This window comes from Mustela erminea, chromosome 1 (genome assembly GCF_009829155.1).
Source record: "Mustela erminea isolate mMusErm1 chromosome 1, mMusErm1.Pri, whole genome shotgun sequence".
NCBI lineage: Eukaryota > Metazoa > Chordata > Mammalia > Carnivora > Mustelidae > Mustela > Mustela erminea.
The window spans coordinates 106,445,922-106,473,750 of record NC_045614.1 but is presented as its reverse complement, the minus strand read 5'-3'; the positions used below and the strand labels follow the sequence as shown (position 1 = coordinate 106,473,750).

At 39.2% G+C, this 27,829-nt stretch overlaps 1 protein-coding gene across 1 annotated transcript in view; it reads right to left on the bottom strand.

Moving 5' to 3' along the window:
• The window catches only part of FGF12 (fibroblast growth factor 12), a 559,676-nt gene extending 532,104 nt beyond the window's left edge, over positions 1-27,572 (bottom strand). The window contains exons 1-2 of the mRNA XM_032337796.1: positions 27,440-27,572; positions 27,128-27,270 (exon numbers count right to left, since the gene is read on the bottom strand). Coding sequence (XP_032193687.1) covers positions 27,128-27,140 — 13 coding nt within the window. The 5' untranslated portion in view covers positions 27,141-27,270; positions 27,440-27,572. The remainder of the gene's footprint in view (positions 1-27,127; positions 27,271-27,439) is intronic.
• Between the last annotated feature and the right edge of the window lie 257 nt (positions 27,573-27,829).

The following is a 27,829-nucleotide window of genomic DNA, read 5'->3' as shown; positions in this document are numbered from 1 at the left end:
ATGTTATACATGGTCAATTGATCTATGACAAAGGAGGCAAGAATATATGTGGAAAGGATAGTCTCTTCAATAAATGGTGTTGGGAAAATGAGACAGCCACATGCAAAAAAAAAAAAAGAAAAAAAGAAAAGAAAAGAAAGGAAAGAAAGAAAAAAAAAGAAAAGAAATTAGATTAATATCTTAAACTATATGCAAAAATGAACTCAAAATGGATTAAAGATTTACATTGAAATGTAAGACCTGAAATCATAGAACTTCTAGAAGAAAACACAGGCAGTAAACTCCTTGACATCAATCTGGGCAATGAATTTTTTTTTTTTTTAATCTGACTCCAAAAGCAAAGGCAACAAATGAAAAAATAAACAAGAGGTACTACATCAAACTAAAAACTTCTTCACAGCAAAAGAACCCATCAACAAATGAAGAGGCAGTCTATGGAATGGGAGAAATATCTGCAAATAATAAATGCAACAAGGGGTTAGTATTCAAAATATGTAAAGAACTCATATAATTCAGTAACAAAAAACACAATCTGCTTAAAAAATGAGCAGAGGATGAGAATAAACATTTTTTCCAAAGAAGATTTATGAATGGCCAACAGACACATGAAATGATGCTCAAAATCATTAATCACTAGGGAAATATAAATCCAACCCACAATGGGTTGTATCATCTCACACCTCTTAGAATGGCTATTATCAAAAAGACAAGAAATGACAAGTGTTGCTAAGAATTGGGGAGAAAGGAGAACCCTGTGCACTGCTGATGGGGGTGTACATTTGTGCAGCCACTCTGGGAAACAATGTGGAGGTTCCTCAGAACACTAAAAGTAAAACTACCATATGATCCAGCAATTATACTTCAGGTATTTATGCAAAGAAACTGAAAACACTAATTCAAAAGGATATATGTACCCCTGTTTATCACAGCACTTGGAAACAAGCTAAATGTGATGGATGAATGGATGAAGACGTGGAGACGTGCTATCCATAAAGCCCATGGATACTACTCAGCCATTTCAAAGGTATGGAATCTTGCCATTTGTGGCAACATGGATGGATGTTGAGGCTATCATGCTGAGTGAAATAATCAGACGAAAAGACAAGTACTGTATAATTCCATTTATACTGAAGTCTTAAAAACAAAATAAAACAAAATTCAAAGACAGAGAGAAAAGATCAGTAGTCGCCAGAGGAGAGGGAGGTTGAAGGGTGGGTGAAATGGACAACGGGGGGGTGGAGGGATCAAGAGGTATAAACTTCCAGTTATAAACTAAATAAGTCATGGGGATGTAATGTATAGCCTGGTGGCCTTAGTCAATAATGTTGTATTGTATATTCAAAAGTTGCTAAGAAAGTACATCTTGAGAGTTTTTATAACAAGAAAAAAAAATGTGTGACTTTGTACGGAAACAGATGGTAATGAGACTTCTTGTGGGGATTATTTCACAGTGCCTACACATATCAAATCATTGTATTGTGTACCTGAAACCAATATAAATGTATATGTTCATTATACCTTAATAAAACAAACTATAAATGGATTTTTCTAACAAGATTATTTACTTTGAAAGGTAGTGTTCTGGACTGGGAAAGAAACAAAGCTTGTATATCTAAGGTCCATTTATGGTCTGCAGTATATAGCTATATAAATTTATATAGCCTTCTTTCCTAGACTCAGTCTCCACTGTGAAACATAGGAATTACATCAGATCCGTAAGTGTCCTCCACACACCAACTTTATGTAATAATAAAAGTAAAAATAGCAGTACTTTCATACACAGCAATCACAACAAAAACATTTACTGAGCATTAACTGTTGTTATCCTTAAAGGCCATAAAGGCAACTAGACACATAGACTTAAGCTCCCATAGAGCAAGCTTACTACCAAGAGCAAGAATAAGAGGGATACAGATTTAAAGAAATGTTTAATATTAATCCAAAAGATAGGTTAGATTCCTGCATGGAGCACGAGTGATGAATTCTAATATTCCTGCCAACTCTATAATTTACCTTCGGTTCTCTGAAACTTGCCAAAGATGATCAAATAGCAACAGAGACCTTACCACTTTTTTTTCCATCTAGTCTCAAAAGGTGATGGTCGCACCCATTTTACAAAGAGAAACCACACACCTGAATTATTGCCCACAGCTCCTCAGACCATTTATCACACTGTTCTCATTCTTTTAAAATATTAGTCCTATTCAGAAAAAGTCTTTTATGTTAACGCTATAAAGAGAATTACACGGTATGCAATATCTTCCTTCAACCTGTCTAAAGATATATATGATAACTTTGTCCTAGTTGTTACAAAACTGCCATCACCATCTCCCTATGAAGTCCCAGAACACCCGTGTAACTTGCAAATACTGGGTATTATTTTTTTCCTTCTCATTTCTGGTTTCTAATCCTTACTCACTACCAAATACCAGCCACATATTTTTCCTTTCTGGATTCAGGTTCTACATCTGTCAGATGAGGGGCTGGACAAAATATCATCCATGCCATTTGCAATTTTATCATTTTGTTACACGTCGGTGTTTTCCACAACAAGAAAGTTGGTTTGAACCTCTCTGTCCTTTCCTTTCCCACACAATTTGAAGTCCCAACAAAGAACTGAGGCAGTGGTGATCATGGCTTTCAGAAAACTGTACTTGGTGGGACATTAATAGCACCAATGGGTGTGTAGAATTCCCAGCAATAATTGCTCAGTTGTGGTAAGGTACAAGATACCCACTCCTATACATTCATTTCTAGCTTTGAAGAGAAGAGCACAATGACCTAGGATACATCTGAACATCTAACTGCTAATCATCTACAATCAACATATCTATTCTGCCTTAGCCACTGTTGGCAGAAAGCCACTGATCTGACAGAATAAGCCATCACTTGCAATACTTGGAAAGAGGTGCATTTCCCAATTTATCCCAAGCTTGACCTTCCATCCCAATTAATACTTTAATGTTAAGTAATGACCAACCAAATCCATTACATGTTTGATAATGAAGTCAAGTATTCAGAAGGAGAGCAGAGAGATGGAAAAACCCCAGCAAGAGAAGCAGACCTTGCTGTAAGTTCTCTGTCCACCACTCACTCTCTCCAGGCTCCCGGCTCCTCGGGTGTAGCATAGGGGTTGGTGAGACAATTCCCACATCCTTTGATTCAGTTATGACAGGAGAAATCAGTTTAAATCTCTCTGCCCCAAAGTTAACAACACAACTTAAAGATAACTTGAGAGATCGTTTTACGCAGACACAATAAAAGACAACTTAAAACTCAATGGTCATCAATTCTTGATTTAAGAAATAATTAAGATGCAGCAAGAATCCCCGTGGCTGAAGCCTTGCTATGCGCCATCACTGCTAACACAGATCCAAAATCCCTCCTTTCCGGACAGAAAGGGGAACAACAGTGCTCCTCATAGAATCACTTAGAAGCTAAGCATAGTAATTAGCACATTTCCTGAGCTCTCTCTTTTTCAGGTTAGGCAACTTCGATTCCTTACCCTGTCATTAAAGTGCTTATTTCATACACTCTCTCTCCTCTATTCTAACTAGAGTCTTCTACACTGCAAAGTCTGAAAATGGACACAGTGATTTAACAATATCCAAATAACTATAACCAAAGATCACATTCACAAACCCAGGAAATTACACTTCTTTAAACAAAAGAAATTATAGCCACAGTTACGGAAATTGAAGATTTGTTCTATTTGATGTGCTGAGATAAAATAAAATTAGAATTTTACTTTGCCATAAAACAAACCTAAGCAAATTCTTATAGCATCATAATAGAAAAATATATTTCATTTTTCAAAGATTTGTCACTGAATAGGAGGCAGAGATGAAGCAATGCCTTCTCAGCACCATATTTCCTCATTTTATGAGTGGAAGTCACTTTGCATATTTGAGTAGATACATTATTAAAAGCATATGGTGACACAAAGGAGTCATGGTCTTCCTTGAGATATTAGCATTGTGCAGTACTAGTAACTTCGAACGTTACATTAATTATTTTAAAAGGTATTCATGGAAAAATACTGTGTGGACCGCAGAACAGAGACTGAGACCATTTTAGAAATCTCTCATATCAAAAGCAGATCTGCTTGCTGCAATCTTCAAGCAGACTCTGGGCTGTAGTCTGGCAGCCAAGACAGTGGTCCAGGAGACCATGACTATAATCCTAATTTTGTACTCAGGTAAGACACTTCTTGTGTAAAAATAACTTTAAAAAAAGGGGGGGGGGGTGCCTGTTATATTCATTATCTGTAAAGTTAGATAAATGAACTAAGGTTCCCCATAGCTTTGCTAAAATATTAGCTAAATTCACCTCAAAAATGTATAGAAATTAAATACCTACACCATGTAAGTTGGGGAGTTTCTTATAGCCTTCTCATTTTAAAAAGGGATGGTTAATAGGATGATATTCGTGCTCAAATACGGAAAATTGTCCACATCGCTTTAGACAAAGCTTTCAGAAATTCACAATACTTGGTTATTCCTCCCTACCTTAATTCTTTCAATGACCATGTGTTTTTGGCATTTCTCTACATTGTTTAGTCTTCAGAGTCTCTCAGACTGATCTCAAACTGACTTTCAGAACATGTCATCTTGTTCCATACTTGTCAAAGCCTATTCAATATTTAAATAAGATAGTATATGGGAAAACATGCATAATCTATAAAGTGTTTTAAAGATGCTCTATTTTTTACCCTCCCTCCATGTCATCAGCAAAATTGATCTCTTCATCTTGTACTCTTGGAACCTTGTTTCATCTCTCATACTTTTTAACACGTGCTCTTCTCTACACTAGATCAACCATAATAGGAATTACCCTCATTTGTGCATCTACAGGGCTTAGCTTAGTGCAGACTTTTAACAAAAACTCAGTAATGTTTTGGTTGAGTGAAGGGGGATAAAAAAAAATTAAAGATACTAGAGCATATTCCGCAACAAAATGTGCTAGTTGATTTCTCATACAGAATTTCTTTTGTAATTAATGCTCAGCTTCCTCTTTAAATACACACCTTCCTCCCCAGACGCTATAGAAACACCCAGTGGATAGGCAATTCCATCAGTACCTTTTCGGTGCTGAAGAGATTACGCTTTCGCATTTTCTGTAAAATAATTCCTTAAAATCATAGATTCAAAACACATTATTAAGATTCATAATTGATGAGGCTTCTGATTTAATAACATAAACATAAGGACACTCTTAAAGAGATAACAATCTTTTATCAGCTAGACTCTGAAACACCCTAGACTCCCTTAAGCTGAAAGAGTTTCTGGATCATCATTTATTGAGCCCACCTCGTATTACCGATGACGCAACAGAAGCACATGAGGTAAAGTGACTTTGCCAAGGTCACATCAAGTCAGTGACTGCTGAACACCAGGAGGGACTCCAGATCACCGGACTCCTAGCTCAGTGCTGTTTCCTTTCTTCCTGTCCTCTGCGATTTATTCATCCAGAACTAACTGACCAAGCAGAAACAATTGGGAGTAGTCAGACCTCTATTAATAACAACTTGCTTTTCTACAGTACTATATACTTCACAAAGCACTTTCCATATACTCTCTCTCCTTGAATCCTCCCAAAACCCCAGAGACAGGACATTTACTTCCATTTACAATAAACTAAGGCCCAGAAAGGTAAAGGGATATGTCCAAGGTCACAGAGCTAAATCTAAATGCACATTTTCATACTACAAATTTAATTCTCCATACAAAAAAAAAATTCTCCATCCATAATTCTCCATACATACACAAAATCTCTGTTCCACAAATATAATCGGTCAAAGGAAAAGAACTATTCCAGTATGGTCCTCACTCGTACCCTATTAAGCCACAATTCTAAAGGGTCTGCCACAGTAACTTTGTAAAATCTTTACAAATAAAAAGGCTGATTTTCAAAGAATGTTAACACTCACCAGATGAACAACCCATGCAAAGGTATTAGATGAATTTAGAAAAAGGACACAACAGACACCAAAACACAAGTCCAGCAAAGTGATTTAGACAAGCACAGGGAAGACCTTCATTACCTACTTATTTCGGTCCCCACTTTTGATCGGGGGGGGGGGGACAAACCTCCATCCCCAACCCTCCAAAAAGTAGAAATTCTGGGGCATCCTGAAGAACATGTTATGATAGTCATGGCTACCCTTCTGAGCCAACACATAAGTCTCTTTGATGGCACTCACAAAAGCTCTGTCCTCTTACAGTCGCTGAAGTCAGGGCTGTAACTGAGAACAGAATGTGAATGGGAGGAAGTCTTCAGAGCAGTCTCCATTGGAGCTGACAGGCAGCCGCGTTTCCGGGTTCTAACAAGAGGAAGGGGCACCCAAGGGCTGGTGCACATGGGCAGACAATAAACAAGCCCGCCGCCCCCCCATCCCACCCTAAGACCATCCAGGATGAGAACAACGAAGAAGACGCTCCCTTGTTTCTTGTTTTAAAAACAGCAGAGAAAATGCTTCTAACAAGGTGGAGAAGGAAGTTTTTATGCCTAACCAGATTTTGAAAGGGTGAAGATTGATAGTTCTCCTCCACAGGAAACAGGAAGTTAAGTCACAGTGAATAAGATCTATCATTTCAAGGCTGGTTATGAGCTCAGGGTGAAATCTGAATGACATTAGAAAAAGAAAGAAGGGGAAGTGGAGGCTTTGTGCTGTGTGCCTCAGCCTTCAAGTCTTTAGCTGCTTTACACCCAGGACATAACAAAAAAAGTTATAAAAATCAAGTAAGTAAATAAATATTACATATCGAAGGCTTTATAATTTTATTTATTCAATTAACTTTCTATTGCATGCTCAATATGTGCCAAGTCACTGGAGTTCCAAAGGAGAAAGACACAGTCTTTGCCTTCAAGATGCTTACAGCTAGAGCACCTGGGTGGCTCAGTGGGTTGAGTCTCTGCCTTCAGCTCAGGTCATGATCTCAGGGTCCTGGGATCCAAGCCCCACATGGGCCTCTCTGCTCAGCAGGGAGCCTGCTTCCCTCTCTCTATCTGCCTGTCTCTCTGCCTACTTGTGATCTCTCTCTCTCTCTCTGTCAAATAAATAAAATTAAAAAAAAAAAAAAAGATGCTTACAACCTAGGAGACAGGTGCTGACATGTATCCAAAGAATACAGTGTGGAAAGAAACCAACTCTGCAGGAACATTCAGAGGACCAGAAGAAAGAAAGATTTTTCTCAGCAGAGAAGGATCAAGAAAAACTTTTTTGAGAAAATTACAATCTAATTATTTGTAGATATGAAAATTTAATGTACTTTAGGAAGATATTACAAGATCTCTTTCATGTGTTTCTTTGTTTTAATGTTATTTATTTATTTGACAGATAGAGATCACAAGTAGGCAGAGAGGCAGGCAGAGAGAGAGGAGGAAGCAGGCTCCCCGCTGAGCAGAGAGCCTGATGCGGGGCTTGATCCCAGAACCTTGGGATCATGATCTGAGCCGAAGGCAGAGCCACCCAGGAGCCCCTCATGTGTTTTATTTTTAATAAGTGATGTAATTATTAGTATTGTATTACTGATAAGGAGTGAGTACTGAACGATATATTTTATCGGTCTTAGCTTCCCCACATATACCATTTGCTAATAGTTAATTAAATCACAAAACCATAAATTTAACACAATACATTACATTCTTAAGTGTTCACTGAAGACAACATTCTCCACCTTTCCAAAATGTTTAAATTCTATGTTTATACATCTGTTGTGTGCTTTCAAGACAATATAAACACAGAAAAATCTCAAAAATATATTGCAAAATAGCATAACCAGAGCTCCATTTGGGATGTCATCCCCTGAATTTGTTGGGTGACTACAAGTCAATCAATATTAACACGTGCCAATAAAAGGCTCCCTGTTCTTACAATTTAAGGACAATGGCTCTGCTTTCTAAAGAACTAGTGACAACTTCAAGCCTTCTGTCTTTCTAACATTACTTTGTGTTTTTTTTTTTTTTTAAGATTTTTATTTATTGGGCGCCTGGGTGGCTCAGTGGGTTAAGCCGCTGCCTTCGGCTCAGGTCATGATCTCAGGGTCCTGGGATCGAGTCCCGCATCGGGCTCTCTGCTCAGCAGGGAGCCTGCTTCCTCCTCTCTCTCTCTCTCTGCCTGCCTCTCTGCCTACTTGTGATCTCTCTCTGTCAAATAAATAAATAAAATCTTTAAAAAAAAAAGATTTTTATTTATTTATTTGAGTGAGAGAATGGGAGCACAAAGTCAGGAGCAGGACAGGAACAAGCAGACTCCCCACTAGACCTGGAGCACAGAGCTCAGAGCTGGAGGTGGGAATCTGTGAGGCCTCAATGGAGGGCTCAGCCAAGGGCTCTGGTTGGGGCTCCACTGGGGACTTGATCCCAGGACCCAGAGATTACCACCCGAGTGAGCCAAAATCAGATGCTTAAGGGAACTTGCCGCCCAGGAGCCCGTCTTTCTAACATTATATCAGAGAGTTTGGAGTCCTGCATCTATGTCCAAAGCAGAGCTCCTTCATTTGCAATACTGTGTTTAAAAAATCCTCAGGGGATTTCAAAACTGTCACTTCCAGATCTCTGGGACTCAGAGCTATCAATTAAAAATTTTACTCCTATTTATTGGTAACTGGGCTTTAGAGTAGGGAGTCAATACAAGTTAATGGATGGATAATTACGATGGGAATCAAGAAACCAGAGTTTCAGTCCTGACTTCACCAGGATTGAGCCACTTTTTCTCTGAGCCTCAGTTTTTATAGGTAAAATGAAAAAGCTAAAAATGAATTCTAAAGTCCCTTCTGACCCTAAAGACTCTTTTACAGTGCTGGAAAGTCAGTAACTTTGCCAGTTATGAACTGGCAAGAGGATTTTTCTGAGAAATTATTGCTTGAACTCTGAGAGCTGAGACACTTTTCCAGTCATGAATTTGAAGGCAGTCTTACTCAGCCCCATCCCTTAGAGCCTTTAACACTTGTTAATAACTCCATTATGGCATTTACCATATTGGATCCTGAGCAGTGCCGACTGTGTTCCATCCTAGCGTGGAAGGCTCATAAGGTCAGAATCAGTCTCTTATTCAAGTTTTGCCAAAGCCCAGCAATGCATGACAGGGTAAGCATCTAATAGATGCCCAGGTACTGGAAGAATAAATAAATTAGAATGTCAAGGCAACTTAAAAAATTATCTAGACACAAGCTTGGTAGCTCTCTTCATCTTGTAACTTTTTTTTAATTTATTTATTTATTTGAGAGAAAGAGAGAAAGCACACCACAGGAAGAAGGAGAAGCAGACTCCCTGCGGAGCAGGGAGCCCTACGAGGGGCTCAATCCCAGGACTCTAGGATCATGACCTGAGTCAAAGGCAGATGCTTAACCAACTGAACCACCAAGGGGCCCCAATCTTGTAATGCTTTCAAGCTGTGTTGCTGTCTCACAAGACTACTTTCATGATCCTCATGTTTGACAATCAAAGTATGTGGGACAAAAGGAGAAGCCAGTGAGGGCACTGCTCAAAGTTCCACAGAAAGCTATCTCCAGGATCTCTGAGCAGAGATTATCATCCTACAAGAGTATCTTTTAAAAGTAAAGAGACTTCTAGCTAAAGATGGGGAAAGGAACACAGGCTTTTACTTTCATTTCTACTTGAAACACCACCAAAAGTACAATAAATGTGTGTATGGGTGTGTGTGATGAGAGAGAGAGAGGAGAGAGATAAATCTACAAAGATGGAGAAAAATTGAAACAAGATAACAACAACCAAATGTTAGAAATAGGAAACCAGCTAGTCAAGCTATAAAGGATTTAGCAGACCTGAGAAAGCTGAATTCTAGGTCAGCAGAGGGGAAAGACAGCAAGCAACCTAACTCAGACTGCAGAATCTTCAAAAGTTTAGCCCATGGTAGCACCAGGTTTGTTGACAAGTAGGGTGAAGGGGAAGAGGATAAAATGTGCTGGATTGGTGGAAAGTTTTCTTTTTTGTTTTTTGGTTTTGGGGTTTTTTTTTTTAAGATTTTTTATTTTATTTATTTGACAGACAGAGATCACAAGTAGGCAGAGAGGCAGGCAGAGAGAGAGGGAGGGGGAAGCAGGTTCCCCGCCGAGCAGAGAGCGACGCGGGGCTCGATCCCAAGACCCTGGGATCGTGACCTGAGCCAAAGGCAGAGGCTTTAACTCACTGAGCCACCCAGGTGCCCCATTTTGTTGTTTGTTTTTTTTTTAAGATTTTATTTATTTGACAGAGAGAGATCACAAGTAGGCAGAGAGGCAAGCGGGGTGGGGGGGAGGAAGCAGGCTCCCTGCCTAGCAGAGAGCCTGATGTGGGATTCAATCCCAGGACCCTGAGATCATGACCTGAGCTGAAGGCTCAGGCTGAGGCTTAACCCACTGAGCCACCCAGGCAGCCCTGGAAAGTTTGTTTTTAAGAAGAAACCATAACCTCAAACCCTCTCCTAAACATTGAGCATCTGGACACCTACCTTCCCCAATCCCAAGAGAACACTGGAGGTTTATTACTTGTAGAATATAGGACAAAAGTCCCCCATGCGATGGGTAGAGTAAGAACTACATTGAAAATGGGGAGATTAAGTGAATATGTATACACTGATCGCTTAGACCACATAATCCTGGCCACCAGCTTTGTTGTCCAGGCAGGGAAAAAACCTTCCTTGAGGAACCTATAAATATTAAGAGGCAGGACCTAAAGATACTGATATCAGGAGTTCCACAGGTAAAAGTCCACTGTGATCACCCTACAACTGAGATTATTTCAAAAAGACCCATCCATGTATGCAGAGCTTCCAGTCCCCTTAGTTAACTCTTAAATATGAAGAAGCAATCAAATATTTTTTAAAAAATTTGTGAAAAGTCTCCAACATGAAAGAGAAAAATTAAAGTAACCAGTTAAACACAAAACAAAACAACACAACCTGGGGCACCTGGGTGGCTCAGTGGGTTAAACCTCTGCCTTCAGCTCAGGTCCTGGGATCAAGCCCTGCATCGGGCTCTCTGCTCAGTGGGAAGCCTGCTTCTCCCTCTCTCTCTGCCTGCCTCTCTGCCTGCTTGTGATCTCTGTCTGTTAAATAAATAAATAAAATCTTAAAAAAACAAACAAACAAACAACAACAACAAAAAACAACCAGGGCACCTGGGTGGCTCAGTGGGTTGAGCCTCTGCCTTGGGCTCAGGTCATGATCTCAGGGTCCTGGGATCAAGCCCCGCATCAGGCTCTCTGCTCAGCGGGGATCCTGTTTCCTTCCCCCTCTCTCTCTGCCTGTCTCTCTGCCTACTTGTGATCTCTGTCTGTTAAATGGATAAATAAAATCTCTTAAAAAAATGTATACAAAAAACCCCAAACAACCTAACTGGAAACAAAGGCTATAGAAGGAGATGAAAACTTCTAAAAAATACATCATTGCTATATTCAACCAGGTATTAGAAAATATTGCCTCAGTGAAATGAGACAGCATAATATAAAATCAAACATTCAAAGAAAACCAACAAATAAGGATCTTGGGACTAAAAGTCTGATATCAGAAATTAAAAACAAAACCTAATAGAAAGATTAAAGATATAGTTAAGTCCATCACCTAGAAAAGAGGGGAAAATGCCAAAAAGATGGAAAATAAAAGATAAAACATATGAAAAATAAAAACAGAAAAATAAATTCAAGATATCAATATCTAAGTAACAAGATTTCCAAAAAAGCTGGAACCAAAGCATAACAAAGAAGAAGGAGGAGGAGTAGAAGGAGGAGGAGGAATGGAATAGGAAATCAGCAAGAAAAAAATTTCAGGAAAATTTTCTAGATGTAAAGAATATGAGTTTCCATATTAAAGCAGTCTACTAAGTGTCAAGCATAATGGGTAAATATTAAATCACACAAAGCAAACCTTTATAAATTTTCAGAACTCTGGGGAAAAGAATAGATCCTACAAGTTTTCAAAGAGAGAAAAATCAGTCATGCTCAAAAAATAAAAAATCAGAATGGCATCAGACCAGAACAACAATACTGAAAGCAGGAAAAGACATTACAGTGGTGCCATTTAAATTCTGAAGGAAAATTATTTTCAACCTACAGTTCTATACCTAACCAAATTATTATTCAAATATAAGGAAAGAATGAAGGTATTTTCAGATATTGCAAAGGCCCAGGAAATTTAACTACATTGTATCCTTTTTTCAGGAAGCTAACGGAAAATTTATTCCACCAGTATAAGGGAGTGAAGAATACAGAGGATCCATGAGAGCCAGAGATCTAGGCAAAGAGAACTGCAGAGATTTTCCAAGGTGATGGAAAGTAAGAGTGCAGAATCAAACCCATACAGGCAGAATCAAGGAAAAGAGTACATGTAAAACCAAGTCAGAAATTTCAGAGAGATTATTTCAAGAAGATGACCTTGATAGAGTATCTGTATGACTAAATGACTTGAGATGAGATTTGGAACTCTGGCAGAGACTTGTAGTTTAAAAATTATGAAGAGAGCTGAGCAAACAAACAAACAAAAAAACAAGACAGCTATCAATCACAGAAAAAAAAACCACAAAATCTTAAGAGGAAAGGAAGCATAATCATAGCTTAACGTGGCTTAGTCACAAAAAATATTTACGTGGTTGTAATAATGTAATAATGTAATTACTAAATACTGATCCAACCAAAGTACCCGATGTAACAGCCCTAGGAAGATTGGGGGGATGGGGGGTGGGGGGGAATAAAGGATGTCTGTGGTGGTGAGAATGGGCTCATGAAAAGAGATGGAAAGTTCATTTCCAAGGTTCATTTCCATCAACAATAGAGCTGAGAAATTCAAAGGCAGCAAGAATAGAGTAGTATTCAAAGTATCCGAATAAATATCAAAAAAGAGTTGAAAGAGATTGTTTCTGGAAAGAAAAAAAAAATGAGGGAGGAAACAAGGAACTATCTTGGAGAATATGCTTTCTGTAACTGTGACAAACATAACAAAAAAAAAAGAAAAGGAAGAAATCACCTCAAATTTTATTCATGAGGTATTATCTTTATAACTTTCTTGTTCTAGAAACATTTTTGAAGGAATGAGTAGCACAGGAAGGAGCAGCGTGCTCCTGACACCCTCACAACCTTACAGAGACATGATTCAGTGGCCAGTCAAGATCAAAAGAGGCTGCTCAGAGAAAAGACAAGGCTGTCCTTGCCTTTTGTCTAACTGCTCCTTATGGCCATTAGATGAAAATCATCTGCTGACCTTCAATTTCAAAATCTTGTTCATAAATCTTTCACCAGCCAGGATGAGACCTTTTCTATACAATGTGGTATTCTAGATTTCAACCATTGATTATTGTCCAGTTTGACAGGAATTATCTTCCTGGAACAATTTTAAGACTTTGATCCCAAAGCAGTATCCCTGAGGGGTTACTGTATTTTACAGCTCTGTGTTGAGCTAAAACTAGAGATTCAGACTGGAATATTATGCTTGAAATTCATTTTAATAATTAAGCAAACCAGAATCCATCAGACTCAGCAAAAGCCATGGCTTTGATTTTAGGTTGTAATGAAGTAGTCTCGGGATAGTTAATGATAGCTACATTTTGTTGAGTGCTTACCACATGTCAGGCAGTGTAGTAAATACTTTAATATATTATCTCATTTAATCCTTAAAACAACTCCTTTAATATATGCTATTACTCTCTCCATTATGTAAATGATAAAATCTACAGTCAGGAGGTTAGGAACCTCGTCCAATGTCATCGGCTAGGAATTGTACAGAGAAAAGTCAAAACCAAAATTGGGTTCAGAAATTGCTCTTTTTAATTTCCCTATCTTCTCTAAAGAAAGATAGCCAGAAAATCAAAATTTACCATTGAAAGAGTGACGGTAAGTTTGAAGCCAAATATATTTCTCACCATGAGTCTTCATATCTTAAGGGCCAGAGGGTTTGAACAGTTTCATATAACACAGTTGCAAAATACATGTATATTAGTACTTGTGTAGTTTTTTCCCTGTCATAATTCTGAGTCTTGATAATCATTTATGGACGTTCAGGGAGCAATTTTTGAACTTGACACATTTCAAAAAGATTCTCTGGACCTTTCTCCTAAACGCCAAGCTGTAATTTTCAATGCAAAAACTTCAGGGGACTGAGAACCAAAAGTGAACAGAAGTGAAATTCACTGTTTCATTAAGCAAGGGAAGTGTCTCAGCATAAGAGACTGGCAAGAGTCATAGAGTGAAATATTGGATCATAGTGTTTCCTCTGACCATGGCAGTAGGCTTATAGGTGTATCTTGCTTTGTAAAGTGGAAGTTTTCTTGAAAAGCTAGGGAATACCTGAAGCTTTGCCAGTAGAATTATACTGTAAAAGCCCTGGGAATCTAATCTTTAAAGATAATTACATTAATTAATGTTTTTGAAATGTAAGTTATCATCACCTATAATATGTAATTTTAACAAGCCTCCACAATTTTCTCCCAATCTTTCATGATTCCTCATTCATCGTATCCTGTCCCCAAACCTACCTGCTTCATGAGAGCGGACACTTGTCACTACCATATTCAGCACCTGGAACAGCGTCCAGCATGACAAATAGTTGCTAGGTGAATGAATCGACCAACCACTTAAAATTTTTCTAGTTGCAACATGTTTACCAGTGAATCTATACCTCTGTTCCTACTAGTCCACCCGCTGCAATACTTTTCCAATGTTTCCGTTCCTCCCTTCTGCAAGACCCAGCTCAAATGTCAACTCTCTTCCCTGTATTTCCACAGATTATATTTCTATATCTGGTGTGATAGGAAAGGATAGAAACTTGTCATATTCATTGGTTCCTGGCCTGTTAACACCTAGCCAGAGCAATCCACACAGAAGATGTGATATTACAAATAAATTTAAAATTGAAACTAAATTTTCCCATGCACTGCCAGCTGTCAGCTCTTCCCAGACTTCTGTTTGTGTCTACTATCTTCAAAAGCTGGTCTATGAGGTCTCCATGAGGTCAGAAACTATCTTTTTTCATTTTTAATCCCAATAGCAAGTAATGTGCGTGGCACAGATAAATGGATAAATGATTCATCCAAACACCTATTATTTGTATACATGTATTATTTGTTTACATTATTAATAATAACCAGTGTGGTTGTACTGGGCTGATTTTCTAGGAATAGTCTTGCTGACTCTTTTAAGCAATAGGTTTTCTTCATAGGAATCCCACCCATGATCCTTTATTCTAACATTCCTTGAGAATCAGCGCCTGGGTGGCTCAGTGGGTTAAGCCTCTGCCTTTGGCTCAGGTCATGATCTCGGGGTCCTGAGATCAAGCCCCGCATTGGGCTCTCTGCTCAGTAGGGAGCCTGCCTCCTCCTCTCTCTCTGCCTGCCTCTCTGACTACTTGTGATCTCTGTCTGTCAAATAAATAAATAAAATATTTTAAAAAAAAATCAGCAAAATCGGGGCACCTGGGTGGCTCAGTGGGTTAAGCCTCTGCCTTCATCTCAGGTCATGATCCCAAAGTCCTGGGATCGAGTACCACATCGGGATCTCTGCTCAGCAGGGAGCCTGCTTCCCCCACTCTCTCTCCCTGCCTCTCTGCCTACTTTTGATCTCTCTCTGTCAAATAAATAAATAAAATCTTTTAAAATAAATCAGCAAAATACACATTTATTTCTATCTTCAATAACAAGGTACAAGAGAACCTTGTCTATATAACCTGAGGAAACTGGACTTCACTTTAGGCCAGATAATGGAAACAAATTAGTAAAATTCTGACTTAAAAAAGGCAGTAGATTAACCAAACAATGTCACTACTCTTCAATTTTTAGAGTGTGATAAAAGCAGTATGTCTTTAAAACAAGCTTTTGGGGCACCTGGGTGGCTCAGTGGGTTAAGCCTCTGCTTTTGGCTCAGGTCATGATCTCAGGGTCCTGGGATCAAGCCCCACATCAGGCTCTCTGCTCAGCAGGGAGCCTGCTTTCCCCTCTCTCTCTCTCTCTCTCTCTCTCTCTCTCAGCCTGCCTCTCTGCCTACTTATGATCTCTGTCTGTCAAATAAATAAATAAAATTTAAACACACACACACACAAACACACACACAACTATCATTTTGAACCATATACCACAGTTGCATGGCATTCTGGTGTCTCCAACCAGAGAAAAATAAGAAAAATAAGTGAGCAGAAATTAGGCAAGATAAAGAAAAAAAACTCCTGATGGCAGCAAGGTCAGCAGTCTCAAGAGAAGGGAAGAGTAGAACCAATTCTAGACACATCATAGCTCATGTCAAAGGAGGAAGAGGGGAATGACAGGGGGAGGAAAGAATATGGCACTATGAGTAAGACAGGTAGCAGTTTCCAACATCAAGCAGGGATCCTGTCATGTATCAGGAGTGTTCCTATGGTGTGAAGGACACCAGAAGCTGCATCTAGTTCCCTAGAACCAGGCTAACATGGTAATGGGGAGTTTGAGATACGAATCCAGCCCCATTCAGGAACAGAGGAAGTAGTGAGCTTAAGGGTCAAATAGTAACCACAAAAGCAATGCTCTTGTTATTGAGAACTGATTTTATGCTTGGTTCCTTATATATATTTTCCTTCCTTGTTCCATTAACTTAAAAGAGATGTGGTACAAATGAAGAGGCAAAGACACAGAGATAGATCTGGCCCAAGGCAAAAGCATTAACAAGTTACTATGCCTTATAATCTTTCTACCATACCACTGAGCTTCCCAGATAAGCAAGACAATTATTCGAGGTGAGGTAAAGAGGAAAAACAAAAGGAAGTTGTAACCCCATGCTTCCTTAAGCCGTTGGGTTTGGAAGTCAACGGAAGGCACACTGGAGCAGAGGGCTCTTTCTCATACCCACCTGATAGCACACAGGAACTCTGAGAGATTCCCTAAATCAGCTCTCGTTGGCCCCGGGCTTGGGGGAGACTGAGCCTACGGAGATCAGGCTTCCTAAAGGTTAATGAAATGTACACATTTCATATGAGTGTGCACAGCTGGGCTAATTTTTCAGCAACAATGGAAGGTTAACTGACTTACTAGACTAGAGCAAAATAAGCCTTAGACGTTCAGAAGGGGTTAAACTCACAGACTAAGAAGATAGTCTACCACTTCCTAGCTCTGTGATCCGGGCTGGATACTTTAAGTCACTAAACCTGGTTTTTCCACTCCCTAAAATTGGAATAACAATAGTGTCTGACTCACTGTATTGTTACTAGGATTAAATGAGTCAATATATGTAAAACACAGCACTTGGTACAGAGCAAAAGCTACATAAGCATTATTTCAAAAGACAGTAATCTCTTCGAATGTTCTATCTTCCTTTTGTTGTTGTTGTTGGAGAGAGAGAGAGAGAGAGAGAAAGAGCAGCATGGGCGCACCCAAGCAAGCATGGGCCTGGCACAGGAGTGAGGGAGGGCCAGAGAGAGAATTCCAAGCAATCTCTAGAGCATGGAGACTAACCCGATGCTTGATCACAGGACCCTGAGATCATGATCCAAGCTGAAACAAAGAGCCAGACCCTTAACCCACTGAGCCACCCAGGCACCCCTCTTCAAATGTCCTTTCAATGACTCATGTGAATAAAGCATTAAACCAAGAATAGAGAGATTTGCTTGAGTTCAGTCTGAGTAGATCTGTTTAAAAGTTTATCACCAGGCTCAAATACCTAGTGGTCCTTTGTTTTATTTAAAAACAAACTTAAATATTAGTGAAAAATTTAAAAATGGGGAATAGATCCTTTCAAAATCCAATTATCATTACCCAAATATTGCCATTTCTTGCATATTAATATCTACTCTTTGTCCATTGACATATAAATTTCACATTAATATAATCGGTACATAGAACCACATCACTGGTTTTTGTAAGTACCATCATGTCATGAGTATTTCTGATCATAGCTCATGTTCATCAACACATTCCTGTTAAACACTCCAACCTCATCATTATATTTCATTCTTTGTGCAATAAAGAAATTTAGCTTATTAACCATGGAACTCTTAGACTTTGGATCACTTTCATCTGAAAGCAAAACTGTATCTTCTATCTAGAATGATCAGTAGCCAATCAAATATCAGAAGAGATAGTTATTGGTTTTTAAATTGTTTGAAGATTGAAGGACTAAATGCAATTATTTTTGAATAATATATTACTGCTGATTGAGAGCTAAAAGAAAATCAAATCTCCTTCTCTTATGTCACTAAAACACTCAGCACTTGGACACTTGGATCCCTTGCATTATTCTTTTTGTCTTTACTTTTTTTTTAGTGGTGAGGTGCAGTTAGGTTGGGAGAAAGGAGAAAGCCATATCTACCAAATCAACTTCACATATGACTGATGTATAAATAAACTAATCTTAATTGTAAAGAAGACACATGTGAGGTTAAAAAAAAAGTTATAAAACCATAATGTACAATCTGCTGAGCAAACATGTCACTCAGCCAAAGAAATAGGAGAGACCAAGGCACCAACCATAAATCCTTAAACAGAATTTAATCCACTGTAGTCCCTACATAAATACCTCACAAATGCTGGTTCCGACAATCCCAGAGATTAAATGAATCTTGCCTCTACTCCACTCATACTTCACAGATGAAGAAACAAGACCAGAGAAAGAAGTAACCAGTTCAAACTCATCATGATTTGGGGTGGGAAACAGGACTCAAGTCCAAATCTTCAGACTCCCCAGCCAGGGTCTTCGCCACAAAGCCCCCTCATCCCTCACATGTCAGACATACCCGGGGCTATATTTGGCCATGATCATGTAATCTACAAATGCCAGGCACATAGCAATTTTTCTTTCTCATCTTAGTCCTTTCTGACTTGGAACCAAGTTAATTGCTCAGCTCAGTTACAGACCCAGTAATGTGAGTCACACAACTCACAGTATTCCAAAACTAGCTCAATCCTACAGCGGGTCCTTAAAAATTAATGTGGTAGTTATGACCACCACGTTTTATTTTTCATAGACTTCAAGTCTAAAAAGGATGAAGTAAAGGAAGATTATATACTAGCTGAAAAAGCAGTTTCTTTTTTAAAAAGTAAAAATCAATAGGCAAATAGAGTTAAAAAAAAAAAAAAATGGCGGCTTAGGACACTGAGCTCCAGAGACAAGAAGGAAGAGATTGTTCTCTCAATCTCTCAAGAGGTTGTCCCACCACTGAATACAGGGACTAGAACCTGAATCCAGGTTTTCCAGCATCTAGTTTAATACTAGTGTTGTTGTTGTTTTAAACAAAGTCTTTACTTTTTTGTTTCAAGTTTGTATTTAAATTCCAGTCAGCTAACATATAGTGCAATATTAGTTTCAGGAGTAGAATTTCCTGATTCATCACTTACATACAATACCCAGTACTTAAACCACAAATGCACACCTTAATCCCCAGCAGCCATTTAGCCCATCCCCCCGCCTCCCTCCCCTCCTCTTTGGTTGTCTCCCTTGCCTCAATATTATTGAGGGTTTGCTTTATTTGCATCATCACTTTGCTTTTTACGATGATGCTGATGCAAAGCCTACTGGGAAAAAGTACTCAGGACATCTCATTTTAAATCATTGGTAGACTTGCAAATAAAGTGTGATTTACATGGCAACCTTTTTCTTGACATATAGCAAATATTCTCCTTTAAATCCAAGAAGAGAAAAAAAAGTAAATCAAATTCAATTTTAAATAGTACTAGAAATGTTAAAAATATTTTGAAATGAAAGTGCTTTAGGAGAAAACTGCATAAGTAATCTAATTTTAAACTTAGCAGATTTTAACAATTAGAATAATTATGTCACTTTTTTTTTGGAAGTCAGAAACATATCTAGGTTTTTGGTTTCCAAAAAGTTGAAAAGGAATGTCCCAATTCACCTAGTGTTAAGCTCTGCTCAACCTATTTGCATGTTATCAGTATTTGCGGATTAAAGGAAAGTCTGATTGTTCTACATGGGTGATAACAGTAGGAATGAGTGGGGTAGGGAGAGATGGACACATTATCCGCAGATTGGCATTGCTGCTTGCTCCTGCCTCCTGGCTAAGGGAATCTTTGATATGTTTAGTTATTTTCTGAATGGCCTCTGAAAGCTTCTGGGTGTGGTGTGGTGTTATGTTGTGTTGTGTCATGTTGTGTTGTGTTTTCTACAGTCGGGTGCCTTTGGGCTGCTTCTCAGGCTATTGGCAGTCCAGAAACAGGAGAGAAACAAAAATCTAACCACTGAATAGCAGCTTCCTTCCCTTCTTTTGCAGAGTTTAAAGACCACTTTCAATTATCTGTGCTCTCTGAATCAGTGCTTGGGGAGGGGGGGGGGTCTTTTGGCTAAAAAGCCAATATATGTTTTGAAAAAAAGAAAAATGGTCTGTGGAGGAGCAACAGGTGTCCTTTGGGACTTCTTCCAAGGTGCCATCAGGTTCATCACGCCAACAAAATACCACCAGGGGGAGGGAGTCCCACATTCCCAAAGACAAGGAGACAGAGACTGTTTCAAAAAGTAAATGGAGAGGGGTGCCTGGGTGGCTCAGTGGCTTAAAGCCTCTGCCTTCGGCTCAGGTCATGATCCCAGGTCCTGGGATTGAGCCCCACATCGGGCTCTCTGCTCAGTGGGGAGCCTGCTTCCCTTCCTCTCTCTCTCTGCCTGCCTCTCTGCCTACTTGTGATCTCTGTCAAATAAATAAATAAAATCTTTAAAAGAAAAAAAAGTAAATGTAGAGAAGAGCCAACTAAAATTAGAACTATAGGCAGAGATCCTGGGGGGGAGGGGGAAGAAAAGAAAAAACATCCACCATGTTCTGAATGCAAGGATGCTAATGAGGAGTTGAAGACAAAGATATTGGGGGAAATGATGTGTCTTCTTAGCCTCAGACACTCACCATCTACTGACCTGTCTATTTGCTATCCCAAGCCTGTAGTACAGGAATTAGGTCTCTTGTCTACACGTCACTCTCTTAACACTGTAGATAGTAATACTCAAGATCCAGGCAGTAGGAGTCCTTAGTGTTCCTGATAAAGGATTCAGGTGCATGTTATGGTTTCATAATCCCCTGTGGCTCATCTATTGACTCATAATGGAAAGTGAATACCTTAATCATCTAAGGTGCTTTGTAAATACCCCAGTCCCGTGTCCCATGCACTCTCAATGACTCTGATGTGTACCTCTGATGGAGAATGCTATTAATCATCTGATTTCACGTGGTCAGTGTCTGAAACCCATTCAAGGTGTAATACTGGACCTAATGCATCTCCATCCCCAAACCCACACGATGTTATGTAACTGCCTCACGACTAAGTCCCAGCAAAACAGAGACAAATGCAGATGTCTGAGAAATTACTACAGAAATACCGAATATCCACAAAAGCAATGGAGATGATTTGTTGAGCATCTTTAGGGCATATTTGCTGCTAAAGCTACAAAGTTGGCGAAGGACCAGTTGTTCCCCTCCAGGATCTCAGTTCTCATGAAAAGACAAACAGCTAATAGTACCAAAAGACAATAATTCTAGGGAACTCTACCTGCTTTACTGCTATAAGTTTTATCTCATAATCATGATAGTATGGTATGGGGCTTGGGGTGGCTACAATAATTCTTATTTTATTTTATTATTTCTTTTATTTTATTATTTATATTATATTATGTTAGTATATATTATATTATTTGTTTTATGTACTTATTATTTATTTTATTATTAATTAATTCTTATTTTACAGAGAAACAAAAATAAGATGAGTTGCCTAAGTCACTTAGTCTTTCTAAGCCTCTGTTTTTTATCTCTAAAATGAAGTTAAAATGCCTGACCACAGGGTTTGAAGGGCAATGATATATATTAAAAGCCCTCTGAAAGATACAAAGTATCTCATGAATGTTATTTATGACTGCTAGTATGTAACAAGTCAGAAAATCCAATATACCACAATTGGCCACTTAATGGGTACAGAACACCATGCCTAATAGGGTCAGTACATCAGAAGCTTAATGGCAATAACAAGACAGAGATAAGGAGATGACACTCCTGACCACCTCTAGACTCATTCCCAATGCTAACAAGCCTCATGATAAGCACCTAAGTCAGACAATAGGTTACTAGCAAGGGAGCTGGTCAGTCAGTACCACTTTTAGAATACTTAGCTTGAGTTCAAATGTTTTCCCCACACAACAACTTTGTGTCGATAAACCAAAGGAGGAACAAAAGGTAGGCAATGTTGCTGTGAAATGTGAAAAGCCTCTACAGAAGCCACAATCACTGGAAGACTTTATTCCAACCATTAGAACTCTGAAAAATGAATGAGGAAAAAACACACCATGTTGGAAATCAACAACTCTTGGGCCTGTCCATGTACCCCAAGACTGGAAGCTTCTAGAAAGCAAACCAATACACTATTTCCTTCCCCTCCCCTGCATTTAACAATGTGCTTGGAACAATGCAGCAGCTAAATAAATATTTTGAATTGAATGAAATGAACTTCCTTGAATATTGAAGAATCAGGAGACTCAGAGAGGGAAAATGATTTGTCCAAGGTTACATATTAGAACCGGGTAGGAACACGGATCTCCTAAGCCCAATGCCTATTCTAGGTGCTTTTCACTGCCTTAAAGTTTTGCTTATCCCACCACAATGGCTCAGAATTTTGGATTCTTTTCTAACCACAAAATAGCTTTTCTTAAAATCACTTCCCCTCTCTGCTAAACTAGTTACTTCATATATATTTCCTTTCTCTCCTGCAGAGTGGACCACCCTGGCTTCTAAGAAATGACTGTTCTATGCCTTAAATACATTGGTTCAGGCCCCTGGTTCGACTCTAATGATTGGTGTGAAACCCAGAACAGAGGTGAATCTTCACTGGGAATACATGCGCAGTTCTCTACAGAGAAAGCAGGTCACGTTACTGAGTTCTGTGGTCTGGAATTAAACCGATGTTTTTGGTAGCCAAACATCCTTCACCTTTTCCAATGTACCATCTCCTGGATGCATGAACACGGTATGGTAAACTAAGTAAGACCATTCAATTCAACACATGTAACCTATGGTAAACAAAAACATTTTGTCTGAAGCCGGCAGCTGGGTAGCTGCAGGAATGTTAGGTTCAAATGATGCCCACAGGAAGGTTAATCTATTAGTGGAGACGTGAGAGGGAGATCTTTAAGACCGGAAATTGCATCTTCATGTTCTTTTACAGTCTCAGGAGTAAGCGCACTGAGAATATACCAGGTGCTCAATAAATATTAATTAAGTAAAGAACACAAAAACTGCAATGCTGATTGTAGGAAATGTCTTACATGGGGGACAAAAAGGTACTTAGGTCATATAAAGTATGCCAACAAAATACTAATTAGGTGTGAAGGAGGTCAGAGAAGATTTTATGGAGCAAGGGGTACATAAAATGAATCTCAAAAGAGTTGAACAGGGACATATAGTCATGGGAAGAGGCTAAGGCTATATTCCCTGTAAGACATACCTTGATTTAAGCAGTCTAACATCACACTAGTCTGGGTTAATACCAAGGAGGTGGTTAGAAGCTCAGACTGAACCTATAGAATAAGTGTTTAAAGATAATCAGGGGTTGAAAACAAATGGCTTGAGGAAAAGCAAGAGGGTATTTAAAAATGAGTCCATTTTCTGATCTAACTATGAAGCAAGGAATTTCTTATCATCTCATCTCCATTCTTTCCAAAACCAACCAAAGACCTTGAACATAATCACATATTCAGGAGCTTCCGTATTGATTCGAGGATATCACATCCTCTATACTGATCTGGCAGTCTCAGATACAGTCAGTTCTCTAAGATCTAGACCAGTGCTTCTTAAATTTTAATGTGCATGTGAACAACCAGCAGATTTTCCTGAAAGGCCTACTGGATTCAGTAAATCTAGGGTAGGGCCTGAGTTTCTGCATCCCAGATGATGTTAATACTACTTGACTATGGGCTACACCTTGAGCAGCAAGGGCCTAGGCCAGTGGTTGAGTCTGACCACCCATTAGCATCACCTGGGGAGCTTTTTAAAAATACCTACACTAAGGTCCCACTCCAGAACCAATTAAATCAGAATGTCTAGAAGGGTTCCCTAAGCATCTTTATGCTGTCAGTGCTCCACAGGTGTTTCTAATATGCCAGCCTGAGGTTGAGAATCTAGCTTAACAAAGAAAAGATGTGGTGCAGGCAGAAAAGGAAAAAAAAAAGTAGAAGAGAGAGAGCGGGACAAAGAACCGCTTTCCTGACACTTAATCAATGCGTCCCAAACTAAATCTGCATGTACATTACCTGGGGATTTTGTTAAAAATCAGATTCTGACTCAATAAGCCTGTAGTAAAGATCCAGATTTTGTGGTTCTAAAAAGACCAGTTTTCAAATCACATTTTGGTTATCAAAAGTCTAAATGAGTGGTTCCCAAACAATGCCACACCTGGCACCTTAAAACAAACAAACAAACAAACAAATACCTGTGCTTCTCTCACCTCAACATTCTGATGTCACTGGGATGGCTTTGGCAGGGCATAAGGATGTTTAAGAAGCATGCCAGGGAATACTAATGCACAGCGAAGTCTGTGAACCAGTACAAGGCACAAATTCTGTCAAAGCTGGTCAGACTGCGCACCAACCCAAATCTTTGAGGTGATATTAATTACCATGTACATAAAAATCTCTAAAATTAGATCTTGATTGATTGTTCAGTCTATCGATTCATTTTCCTCTCTTCCTTACCCTAGATGATAGGAAGTGATGCAAAGTACTAAGTAAGGGGGCAAACATTTTTTATCTTATTTATAAATGACATGTTCTGCTTGAGACTCTGGACAAGTGTTCTAAGAAACGTTTTTCAAATGTTGGAGGTAACAAGAAGGATGTCAAAGGCTGGTAATGAGATCTAAAGTTAATTGGGCCATTTAATTCTTTTATGAAATGGAGAACTCTTGAACCTTCAACTGAGTCATGCAATAACACTATTTGAATCTGTGTTAGAGTTTCCAGTAGAAAAAAAAATTTTTTTTAATGTACTTACATTTGAGAATGTCTTCCTAGAATTAAACTGAAATCTGCTGGGGGAAGAAGTCTGCACATGACAGCATAAAGTATGAAAGACACACAGATTAGAATAAAATATGGATATACTCCTCTTACTATACTCTTTCTCTTTCTTCTCGAATAAAAATTTCAAGTTAGCTACCATTGTTAGCTGTGCCTTTTGCATCAACTGAGAAAGTGAGGACAATGTTTAAGTAATTAGCCATTCTTAATATGATCACTACCTGGCAATTCAGTGTTATAAGGGAGTCTAAGAACTAAATGTATAACTACTTGCAATGTGTCTTTTACCTGATCCAGGTAGTTACGCTACCTCTGCAAAATGACCACAATATTGGCTTGGGGAAAAATTCTTCATTGCCTTTGGGTCGGGCTGTGAATCATGCCTGTATCACTGCACGCTGGATTGGCATAGAACTTCTGGCCTGATTCTTCTTAGATATATTTTTTTCTCTATTCCAAATTCCCAAGACTAACAGTACTTAATAGCTAGAACACTACTGTTATCGATCCGAGATATAAACCACCTGGAACTTTGAGTGACAGGTATCATATTTTATGGGCAAAGAAGGGAAATTAAAAAAAAATATATATCGCCAAGAGATAAATCCTCTTTATATCATGGATCAAGAATTAGTGTATAAATCGGAGGCAAAAGTGTTACTAAGAACCCTTGCCAAATAACCAAATAGCAGGTGTCATCTGAGTACAAAAAAACTGCTTTAGAGTAAAATGATACTTTCTCTGTTGTTAACTTATGTGCCAGAAATACTTAATCAACTAGGATATTACAGACCTCTATGAGTTAAAACTGGCTTCTCAATTAAAAATGGATTATACAAGAGAGTTAATAAATATATGCCTCGTGTATATGGAGACATGGATCCTCTCATGTATGTACATCACTGTCGATCATAGAAATGCCCATCAGCAAATCATAAGAATAATTTGTCTACTTTGAAAATTGCCAACCAGTCTAAATCCATGTCAATTTAGTTCTCTTCACACTGTAAGTCCTCACCTAGGTTCAAATACTTAAGCCTTCTAATGAAATACTTAAAATACTTTCTTGAACACATACCTGCTATCATTCAACACTTCATTTTTATTAATCAGCTCAGAAATAGGTAACCCACCACCACTCCCTGATTCTGAGCACATTACCACGATGACTGACATGCCCGGTTTAAAAATAAAACCTTGTTTCAAATATAGCTTCTCGAGTTCTGGGTAATGAATATAGTTTCATAAAAGTTGACATCATTTCTTCTGATTTCACCAGAATTAAATACATCCAATGTTCCTACTGGGTATCTGACCACATCATTCAAGGTTCTTGCAACCTGGTGGGTGTTTTAAGGGGGAGGAAGAAGAGGAGGAGGAAGAAGAAACCTGCATAGATGGAGTTAAACCCAAAGGATCGCCAACCTTACAATTCACAAAAATTACATTCTGTTTATGTGTGTTAAATATGCCATCACAAGTTGATTTTTACAGTTCATTTACCAGTTCATATGCGTGTAGTATACAGATTTGCTTACGAGGAGAATATTAATGTATACATGTCCAGAACTAGTAAATGCATCATGCATGGGAGCCAAGCAGTACTGATACACTGTTCTTCTTAGAGGTCAGTTCTAACGCACACTGTTTCAAATAGACCCAATTTCTCTGCTGATATATATTCAAAATGCAGTAGGATGTGGTCATACACGCCCAGAAATACCATCTTTATGGGGTGGGGGTGGAGAAATCCAAACATTTTTTATAGCAATGCATTATTGGATATCAGATACGAACATGCCTGTCAGCAATCCTAAAGCAAATGAAATATCTGTATTCGAGCCCATCCATTCTATAGGAAAGAAACTGCTTTACCAACATCTCTCTCCTCCCCCACCATCTAAAGACTCTCCCCCCACCCACCCAAAAAGAAAAAAAAAAAAAAAACTCATCACACTTCACTACGCAACTGATGGAGTATTAAACACTGTCTTCCAAGCGGTGGGAGTTAAAAAGAAGTCGCCTTCCTGCCACACTCCCCGGGTGCTGCAACGGACATAGCATCTCCTCCTATCGACCTAGTATGATGCTCTCTCCCCAAGCACTGCAGTCCCCTCGCTGAGGACTGCCCTGGCCACACGCACATGCAGCGGGAAGTCCCCCGATGGGGACAACCACATACCTTTGCTCTCCATTTCGGTCCCTTTCGAGTGCTGGAAGTTCAATGGAAGTTGGCCGGAAGATGTGGGCCCGCTTCAGATTCCCAGAGCTGGGAAGCCAATCTGATGATTTCGCCCGTACTTCCTTCCTTCCCCCTCAGGCTTCCTGAAAGATGGGATTTCTTAAACCTTGAAGCTGCAATCAGCCACCAAAGGACACTTAGCAGCAGCAGCAGCAGATTGCCTTTACAGGGGATAGGTTGCGACGCGCATCTGGTATTGAAATGCATGCACGATGCCCGCTCATTTTTTTTTTTTTTTTTTTTTTTTTTTACCTGTGTCTGGAAGCTGCGAGCAAGAGCTGTCCTCCGAGCGTGGTGCTGCAGGTGTAGTGACAGATCATCCCACTTTGCTCTCTGGATGTACAGCAGATTTGCATGGGCGCTGGCACGCATGCGCAGGGCCTCCCACCTCCCCTTTTCGCCGCCTCCCGTTCCCCCGCCCCCTCCGCCTCTCTCCCCAATACGGTCCTCAGTTATCCCAGTTGAAGAGCTGTAGCATTCGGTCACAGGGAAGCGCTGCTAAAAATAAACGCCGGACCGGATTTTCCTTTGCAAACTAGAAAATGGATTGGATTGGGATTGTGCATCAATCCCAAACGATTTTCCAGGATGGATTATGGAAGCCTTACAAGAGGCTAGGGTTTCTGAGCTGGGTTTGGTTTT